The sequence below is a fragment of the Bos grunniens genome, chromosome 15 (genome assembly GCF_055505025.1).
Source record: "Bos grunniens cultivar Pamir isolate PY7600 chromosome 15, Bosgru_T2T1.0, whole genome shotgun sequence".
Taxonomy (NCBI): domain Eukaryota; kingdom Metazoa; phylum Chordata; class Mammalia; order Artiodactyla; family Bovidae; genus Bos; species Bos grunniens.
The window spans coordinates 55,280,538-55,290,923 of NC_141179.1; the positions used below are offsets into that span (position 1 = coordinate 55,280,538).

The 10,386-nt window shown below is 46.0% G+C and overlaps 1 protein-coding gene across 1 annotated transcript in view; it reads right to left on the reverse strand.

The window, feature by feature from the left end:
* Positions 1-10,049, reverse strand: part of MAP6 (microtubule associated protein 6) — an 84,640-nt gene extending 74,591 nt beyond the window's left edge. The window contains exon 1 of the mRNA XM_086340879.1: positions 7,707-10,049. Coding sequence (XP_086197005.1) covers positions 7,707-9,091 — 1,385 coding nt within the window. The 5' untranslated portion in view covers positions 9,092-10,049. The remainder of the gene's footprint in view (positions 1-7,706) is intronic.
* Between the last annotated feature and the right edge of the window lie 337 nt (positions 10,050-10,386).

Sequence of the window (10,386 nt, forward strand, 5' to 3'; positions counted from 1 at the left end):
CCCTTGAAACTTCTCGTCAGATATGTCATAAACAATTCAAATTCTAGATACTAAAAATAAGCTCAACTTCCACTCCTGACTTTTTCTTCTCTACATTCATCATAGTAGTCTAAATAAAAGTCTGTTCCAATGACTAGGACTGTTATCAGTTATGCAAACCAGAAAAATTTATTTTGAATTTATCCTCTTCCTTGCATCTCAATTAATCACTGAGATCTGTTTTTCAGTAACTATATGTACTATGCTTTAAATTTCAAATCCCAAAGCCACAGTCCAGGCTTTAACATTCTCTCTGGATTATTCCAATAGCTTCTTATTTGCCACCCTTTCTCTCACTTCCCCAGGTCACGAGCCGGTGGGACATTTATAAACTTTAAATCATATTCAACTATCATGTAGTTCCTGAGCCTAGATTCTTTCAGTGACTCATTTCTTTAAAACAGAAAATCCAAACTCTTTTAGCCAGGGATATAAAACTGTTCCTAGTATGACCTCTCACAGCATAAAAAGTAAAGGAATAGTTAAAATAAGAGGAAAGCTTACTAAAAAGGGAGATGATTTACAAAACCAAAATGTGACTCTGAAAAAAAGTGAACAAACCTTAATAAAACAATTATGAAAAAAGAGAGAAGGCACCAATTAAGTGTGAGAGAGGATTTAACTGCAGATAAGTGGAGTTGAATATAAAATCCACAAGATAACGCTATGAGGACTCATGTCAACAAATTTAAAAATTATAAAAAAGTGATCACATTACCTTGAAAAATATAAATTACTAAAAATTGGCTCAAGAAGAAATACAAAAGCTGAATAAATGAGTCACTATTAAAGACATCAACTTGGTAGTAAAAAAAATAGTCTATTCACTAAAAAAGACATGATTACAGAGAGCTTTACAGGAGATTCTTATCAGCTATTTAAGGAGGAACATTTGTTATAAGCATTGTTCCAATAACTGATAAGGAGAAAAATCTGCCTGTCTAATTGTGTAGATATAACCACAATCCAAATATTGCACCAGAGTGATATAAAAAAGGAAAAAGTTTTAGAATAATTTTACCTATGAATATATGTGCAAACATTTCAAATAAAAAGTAGCTAAAGAATTCAGCATCACAAAATACATTTTTATCTAAGTAAGATTTATCCTAGGAATGAAAATATGGCTCAACATCAGAAAAATCTATAAACAGACTAAAAATGAAAACCATATGACTTTCTCAGTTGATGGCCCCAAAAATCATTTAATAAAATTCAATACAAATCCATAGTTTTTGAAACCCCTAGAAATTAGTATAAAGACAAGTTTCTTAGCCTGATATGATGCTGTCTCCTAAAGACACAGAGCAAACCTCATACTTAACGAAAAAACTTTAGGAGCATTCCCATTTGTCGCAGACAAAGATGCCCGTCATCTACCATTAAAATTATACTGGATATCCCCACCAATGTAGCAATATACATACACACAAAAATACACGAATATCAGAATGAAAATGATAAATTGGCATTTACTAAAAGTATACATTATCTCCACAGATGGCCCAAGAGAATCTAAAAACAAAATTAGAGAGTGGTAAAAAGTTGCTGAATATAATATGAACATATAAAAATTAATACATATGAGCAACAACAAATTAGAAAATGTAATAAGATATATGTTGAAAGCAAGAAAGCTAATTTTAAATAGCTCAGAAAAAAATGATAGTATGGTATTAGCTCAGATGAATGGAATAGAACAGAGATCTCAGAAATACTCAAGCATGTGCAACCTATGTGATAAAGAGATATCAGTGGGGATATTAATGCAGAAACTAACTTTAAAAAAGTATATTGGAATAAATGACTTTCCATATGGGAAAAGGAAAATTAGATCCCCACTTTATTCCATACATAAAGCTAAGTCCATTATGTTATTAGAGGCTTAAATATAGAAAAATAAAACTTAAAAACTATTTTGTATGTGTGTATGTTGTCTAGTAGCTAAGTTGTGTTTGACTTTTTTGCGACCCCATGGACTGTGGCTTGCCAGGCTCCTCTGTCCATGGGATTTCCCAGGCAAGAATACTGGAATGGGTTGCCATTTCCTTCTCTAGGGGATCTTCCTGATCCAGGGATCAAATCTGAGTTTACTGCTTGGCAGACGGATTCTTTACTATTGAGCTACCAGGGAAGCTGTATGTGTGTACATGTGTGACTTTTGCAGAGAAAATTACAAAATGTAAGCGAAGGACAAAAATACAAATAAATGGCAAAAATACCATATTTGTGTATGGGAAAATACAGTACCTTAAAGATAGCAAATCTTCCCAAGCAGTGTTTTCCCAAGTAAAGCTTGAAGTTTACTTGCATCAAAATTACCTAGAGTGCAGGACTTCCCTGGTGATCCAATGGTTAAGAATCCACCTTGCAATGCAGGAGATGTGGGTTCGATCCCTGGGCAGAGAATTAAAATCCTACATGCCTGTGCACTGCAATGAAGACCCTGCATGCTGCAGCTAAGACCCCACACAGCCAAATAAGTAAATATTTTAAAAATTACTTAGAGTGCTTGTTAAAATATAGATTCTTAGGCTCCATTTTAAACCTGCTGAATCATCGTGTTTGAGGATAAGGCCAGGAATCTGCATTTTAGGAAGCTCTCCAGATGATTCTCTTGTGAACTAAATTTTGAGAAACTCTGCCTTAAGGGAAGAGGGTATAACCTGAATTGCACATGAGAATTATCCGGGGGCAGTTTTAAAAGACTCACATGCACAGGTCATACCCCAGACCCATTAAATCAGAATATCTGGCAAGGCAGTTATGTAACAGCATTTCTTTTTAGCTGTGCTGCAGGGGATGAGGGACCTTAGTTGCCGACCAGGGATCGAACCCTCACCCCGCCTCCCATACAGTGGAAGCACGGAGTCTTAACCACTGGACTGCCAGGGAAGCCCTTGCAACAGCATTTTTAAAGTTCACCAGTGATTTCATTGTACAGCTCAGATCGAGGGCCACCACTGCCCTGGTGAAGGCGCACCTAGAATCAGGTCTCTAAGGTTTGCTGCCCTTCCCCATTTGAACATTTCTTCTAGTGCTAACCGAGTAGGAATCCCACTTTATTTTGATTAAGGAAAACACAATTTCTTTACATAAGGGTTATCACCTTTTGGTGTCCTGAGATTCCCGTCTGATACATAGCAGGGACTTGGTGGTCATTTTCCAAAATTAATTCAGCTAAATGAAACAGAGTGAAATGAATCAATATGTAAGTGAATAAATTCTTCACCAAACTCTAAAAAGTTCACTAGATTCAACAAACCTATATGGTCGTTAGGCACAATATTAAGCTGTGAGAGATGAACAACTTCTCGTTAAGTGTTCCTATCTGGTAGGGGAGGCAGATAGAGACAAAAGTATCCTCCAATCAAGCAGACAATGAGAAGTGCACAGAATATGAAAAGGAAGTGAGAGAAAAAATAGTCCCTCGTGGCAGGACCTGGAGGGCATTGTTGAAAGCTAGTATCTGAGATTGGCCTTGAAGAGTTGCTGGGATTTAGTCGGGAAGATACTAGAGAAATAGGCAATTGCCTGTAGGTATAGGGCAGTTCTGTGTTGTTGCTGCTTAGTCGCTTGGTTGTGTCCAACTCTCTTATGACCCTATGGACTGTAGCCCACCAGGCTCCTCTGTCCCTGGGATTTCCCAGGCAAGAATACTGGAGTGGGTTGCTGTGTTCTTCTGCAGATCTTCCCGATCCAGGGATTGAACCTGCATCTCCTGAATTGCAGGCGGATTCTTTACCACTGAGCCACCTGGGAAGCCCAGGGCAGTTCTGAATAGCATAGCCATGTCAGATGGACCTTTCTCTAACCTTTATGGAAAACTGTGGGGATAGTAAAGACTCCTTTTCTTTCTGATTTACTTGTTATCCCTCTCATTTTTCAAGTACTATTTTACCTCTGGTTTATTAATTCTACCTCCTGGTGCCCCAGCTGATTTCTTCCAGGAAAAGTTGCTTATTAACATTTCTATGGGGAGCACCTGCTACCCCATCTATCACTCTTAACTAATGGCTGGGACAATGGGGTTGGCTGAGAGAGGAATTTTAACCGCCTCCTATGACTTATCTATTTTCTGATTGAGAATGCTAGGTCTAAAGTCACAGATAGCTGCTCAATGAGATCATCCTTAACATTAAAATGAAAATAAAGACATGTTTCTCAATTTTTATAATATCACTTATGTAATATGAATGTAGTGAAAATCAATTTCATGATTACAAATAATTCTAAAGATACCTCAGATACCACTTGAATGCAAAAATACCTGGCTAGTCTGGATAAGCTATGAATTAGAACTGTTGAACAGGGACTATTTCTCAAAATCATAGCATCAAAGGACATTTGATGTTAACTACTGATTGTATACTGCAGGGGAAAACTAAATAGCTTGTATTGATATATGACTCTGGATGAATATATATTTTATATTACATACCAATATATTAAGCTGATGGATTGTGTATCCTTTCTCTAGTTAAGCAAACTACTCACAGTGATGTTATATGACTGATGTCATTTGTGAAGACCATAAGATGAACTAGTCACCATGGTATGAACTACCATCATTTATGTAGAGTGACAGAAGAAATGGATTTGTCAACCAAATTATTGGTAAAATGGAGCCCAGTTTGGCTTTTAAGGTGATGTAAGATACAACAGCATACTTAAATTCAAGAGATCCTCAAAATCCTAGCAAGGAAAAGGATGTGAGAGAATAAGGAGGAAAAAAATCAAGTTTACAGATAAACCTATAATTTCCAGGCATTTTTTTCTTTATTGTACATTTAATTAATTATCTTATTTCTTCGTATCTGCTTTTACCCAAAGTGCATTTCCCTATTATTAATTTTTCTTCTGGAACAAAAATAATATTAAATTTCACATCAAATTTGTCATGTGCTTAAACTGTCCATTAGAGAAATTGATGTCTCTTAGCAACACTTATTCTCTTAATGCTTTCAAACCCTTCTGATTACACAGCAAAATGGAACTACTGACCCCAAAGTCATATGCATAATTAAATTTTACAGCAGACTCAAATTAGAAAAAAATTTTTTTGAGGTACCCAGAGATTTTTCTGGACAGGTTGATGAAATTCTGATAGCTATGAAAAACCATTCTTGACAGCTGCAAGAGCATAGTTCCCCTATTCAGTCCAATCACTTGCAGGATGTATGTAATTCTAACTAGCAGTATGACAGCTTACAGCACAGTTAGGGTATTGTTTAGGAGGAAGAGGCTATAAGAACAAAGGTACATCCCAAAATATTTGGAGTGAATTGTCTGAAGGGTGTTTTTTTTTTTTAATTTATCATTAATTGGAGGATAATTGCTTTACAATGTTGAGTTGGCTTCTTCTGTACACAACGTGAATCAGCTATAAGTATACATATATCCCTTTCCTCTTGAGCCTCCCCCCACCACCCTATGAAGGGTGGTTTATACCCTGACTGTCTGGCCAATCGCTGATGGACAAAGCAAGTCCTACCAACCTGGAAACTGAGTAGGATCATCAAATGAAATTTGAGAGTCTGGATCTCTCTTGATTGGTATTGACTATATTGAGGTGCTCATGCTCAGTTGCTCAGTCGCTTCCCACTCTTTGCGATCCCATGGATTGTAGCCTGCCAGGCTCCTCTGTCCATGGAACTTTCCAGGCAAGAGTACTGGAGTGGGTTTCTGTTTCCTACTCCAGTATTGAGGTGAGAGAGGTTGATTCTGTCTGGTAGGTGGTAAGTTTCCACCTGCCTCAGGGTGGTAGATTGGGAGTATGATGATGAAAAGATCAGTCCAGAAAACTGATGTTAGGCCAGCCTTAGCATTCTTAGGGAACAAAGTGGAGCCTTATAAACAAGAAAGCCATGGCAGAGTCATAAAACTGTATCTTGACTTTGCTTTTGTAGTCCCCTTGCTTATTCATTTCCTTTCTTTTCTTTTAGATCCTCCTTGGTAACAGCATAAAGATTTTGTGAACATTCCACTCTCTCACAGCTAGAGCCAAGAGAAAAGATCTGTGTCCTTGCCTGACCCAGAGCTTTAAAAGGAAGTGGTGTACTCCTGGGTGACCAGTATGATCATGATACTGGTAAACGAAGAAAGAAATGCCAGGTGGGAGGTAGAATTCAAGAAGAAGGAATAGGGGCCAATTGATAAGCTTCCCCTTTTAACTGTGAAATGCTTTCCAGAGGCAAAACCTGGGAGGGGTCTTAACAAAAGACCTTGTCTATCAATGCTGTTCTCTCCTCAGCATAAGAGGGAGTGTCTGTCATATTTACTGGAGAGGGACATCAGTGTGATGAGGCTACATATAAGGTCCTGGCAAAAGACACTAACTCTGCAGTCCTCCTGTCCACACCCTTCTGCAGGAAGGAGGCCGCTGGCTGTGGCATTCATGAAGGACCCCATAAGTCACATTTTGCACACTTCTAGCTCAATCACTCATCAGGAACTTCTACTTCCCCAGAGACCCCAAGACCAATGCCATGTATTCAGAGTCAATAGTAATCTGTTAGCTAATTGTTTTGGTTAGAAGCATAAGGGCAGGACTGAAAGCTAAGCATTCAGAAATATGTATTAAAGGGAGAAAGGGTGAGAAAGCAGACTGGCAGGGCTGAGGCGGCAGCAGAGGGAGAATTCTAGAAAGAAAGAGAGTGAATGAATATGCTCCGGTTTGAAGGCATTCATTTAAAGGGAATTTACATGTGCTGAAGAGGGGGTTCTTGATGGTAACAGGATGAGAACCACATCTGGTGAATAAGAAAGGCATAGGGAGAAGGCTGGAAGTGTCTTGGACATGGAAATCAAAATAATGAGAAGGTCAGAAAGGAACCAAGATGTACTAATTACCTACCATGTGCCAGGCATAATTCTTCTGAATCATCTCATTTAATCTTCAAAATGTCTAGCACAGTGTTCAGCATATAATAGGTGCTCAAAAATAAGTTGAATATTTAATATTAAATCAGTACATGAGAAGACAATCTAAGAGAAGAATCTGTTATCCATCACATCTTACAGATAAGAACCCGAGGCCAAGAAGGGTTAAGAAACTTGCCCAATGTGTCACAAATAGAAGCGTAAGCAATCTGCCTTCAAACCCTAGGGGACTGAAGGAGGAGGGTGCTCTATAAGCGTCTGGCAGGGAATCTTGAAAAGGGTGTGGTGCTTGGGTGTCTGCCAAGGACTGAGATGGAGGAGGGAAGAAGGAAGGGTTGGGTGAACCAGGCTAGGGAGGTGGGGAAGGGATAGAGATCACTCTATTTGGGGGAGGATCTGCCCCGCAGGAAGGCACCAAGACTCTTTGGTGTCAGCTGAGCCAGCAAAGGGCAGCACCCAGGCTAATGAAGCCGGTGGCTTGGGTGGGGCAGAATGGACACAAAGCCTGCGAAGAGACTGCAACGGTCTCTGTTGGGCAGGCAGCGACTTGGGGTGGGGCGGGGATGGGGAAAAGATGGCTGAAGTGGTTAGTGAAAGACTTCAGCAAGATGGGATGGCTAACAGCTTTCACAAAAGAGTCAAAGAGCAGTCGGCCAGGAGTGGGGGGAAGGAGGGGGTGTGTTCTGGAATGGGAGCGGGAGGCCAGGGATGCCTGCGATGCGGGAATCTATGGGAGAGGGTAAGGATGACCAGCCCCGAGGCCTGAGCTGTGGACCGCGTCTCACCTGTAGGAGCTGCTCACTGCACTCGCCACCTCCTCGCGGATTTGCCTGTTGAGCGCGTCGGCCGCAGCACGCCCTCTGCCCGCCTCGGGGCCAGTGGCCTGGACCTGGTCCTGGGCCGCGGGCAGCGGCGTCTGCTCCTGCCCCAGCGCCTCGGCGCGCCGCACCATCCAGGCCGGCCCGGGCTTCTTGCGAGTGTCGCGCTCATCGGCACCGGACGCTTTTCCAGCCGCAGGGACACCTGCTCCGCCAGGAACCGCCTCCTGCTCCGGGGCCTCGGCAGCCTGCACCAGCCAGCGCTCCTGGCTCTGCGACACCTCGGCGCGCCGCACCATCCAGGCAGGCCCGGGTTTCTTGCGAATGTCGCGCTCATCTGCGCCGGACGCTTTTCCAGCCGCAAGGACACCTGTTCCGCCAGGGGCAGCCTCCTGCTCCGGGGCTTCAGCGGCCTGCCCCAGCCAGTGCTCCTGGCTCTGAGGCACCTCGGCGCGCCGCACCATCCAGGAGGGCCCGGGTTTCTTGCGAGTGTCGCGTTCATCTGCACCGGAAGCTTTTCCAGCTGCAAGGACACCTGCTCCGGTAGGGGCCACCTCCTGCTCCGGGGCCTCGGCGGCCTGCACCAGCCAGCGCTCCTGGCTCTGCGACACCTCGGCGCGCCGCACCATCCAGGCGGGCCCGGGTTTCTTGCGTGTGTCGCGTTCATCTGCGCCGGACGCTTTTCCAGCCGCAAGGACACCTGCTCCGCCAGGGGCTGCCTCCTGCTCCGAGGCCTCGGCCGCTGGCACAGGCCAGCGCTCCTGGCTCTGCGGTCGGCGCTGGGGGGCACGGAGCGCAGGCGCTGCCGCCAGGGAAGAAGTGGCGATCTGCACGGGCTTGGGGATCCACGGGTGGTCCCCGCGGCGCGGCAGCGGCCAGGCACGGAAGTCCTTCTGGTACTGGGTCTCGCGCTCAAAGGGCGCGTCCGAAGGCTGGTATTCGCTGCGCGGCCGGCAGCTTGGCTCGGGCCGCTGCACCTTCCAGGCGCGGTAGTCCTGCCGCATCACCGAGTCCGCGGGACCCACGCTGGAGGTGGAGCCGGAGCCAGAGGTTGGGCCGGGTCCGCTCCGGCCAGAAGAGGCCCCAGACTCTCGTTCTCCGCTAGGCCCTGGCGCCGGCCCTGTTGCCCGGGCAACCGCATCCCCGTCGCCCTGGGCCGGCTGTGTTTCTATGGCGACCGTGCGCGCCGAGGGGGGCGCGGGCGCCGGCTGTTGGTGCGACGGCGGGGCACCCGGGTGCTCGGTGGCCTCCGAGTACTTGGTGAAAACCAGCGGCACGGCGATATCCGCCTTGTCCAGCTGGTTCCAGAAGCGGGCGATGCAGCAGGCGCGCGTGATGCACGGCCACGCCATGGTGCTCGCTGCAGAGCTCGCCCTCCTTCTTGCTGGATTCTAAAGCAAGTCCCTAATCTTCCTCAGTCCCCTGGACCGACCAGTCTGGTTCCCACCTTGTTTTCCTTGGTGGCCTGAGCTACTGCTCCCTCCTTTCTCAGAGAGCACCCGGGAATGTCGGGCTGGCAGAGCTATTACTGAGATAAAAGTCGGTAAAGTCCTTCGATACCTTGCTATAAACGCCTCCTGGAGCCGCCGCACAGGTCTCGGGAGCGCGTTCTGCTGCGGGCACCGCAGCGGGAGACACGGCGACCCGGGTCGCCGGGCGAGGGCGTCTGGGACGCGCCCCTCCCTGCGGCTGCGGCGGCGCGCAGACCCCGGCAAAGCGAGGCGACGCGAAGCGAGGTGGCTGCAGGCTTAAGCCATGGCGCAGAGGAAGGGCCGGGCAGTGCGGTCGCAGGGTCGCGGACAAAGCTCTCTCTTCTTCTCCCCGCCGGCGTCCAGTCTCAGCTAGCCACCTAGCAGGGCTCGGAGGCGATCACCACTCGAGGAGACCGAGCATTGCTGCCGCCGCCGCCTCTCCCAAGGATGCTGCAGCCGCCGCCGTCGCCGCCGCTGCCGTCTCTGCTGCAGGGAAGCGGCCCCACCCTTTTCTGCCGTTCAGCAGAGGGGGGAAAAATCCAGGAAAGATGCTGAGAGAAAGAGCGCTGCAGGAAAAAAAATCACCTGCTGTCGTCAGCGAGCGCTGCTGGGAGCTCGCCTTCTCTCTTTCCCCTCCCTCTGATCTGGCAGCTCCTCCCTCTTGAGCTCCTAGGCAACCACAGAATCTGGGGCCTAGGTGGGTTCAAGTCCCAGGCTCCTTATGACTTGCAGTCTTTACTCTGGTTGCCTCCGGACTGGGAGCCTCAGGCTCCTCTTGTGTGAAATAAGGGTTAAACATGGGGGAAGGAGGGAGATTCAATTTAAAAATACGGAGGAAACCCCTAGTGATATGTCTGTCCCAGAATATATGTTTTTTTTTTTTTTAAAGGAACTTCTGTTACTGGCCAAAATCTATGGCCTGGATTTGAACCCCTTTGACTGGCTTCTGACCTAAGCACCTGTCAGTCTTACGCACAGGCTTTGCTCATATGTGGAGGAAACTGCAGGCTGATGGTACCTTAGCTGTTCTCTTTCTGGGGGACCCTTTGCAGAGAGGGATGTCTTAGAATGTCCCAAGAACTACTGAGTCCCTGTTCAGCCCAGGGGCCGCACAGGAAGAGATGAAGTCAGAAGAAAATTCTCAAAAGGGGCCTAAGTGAGGAGGTTGGGGTGGG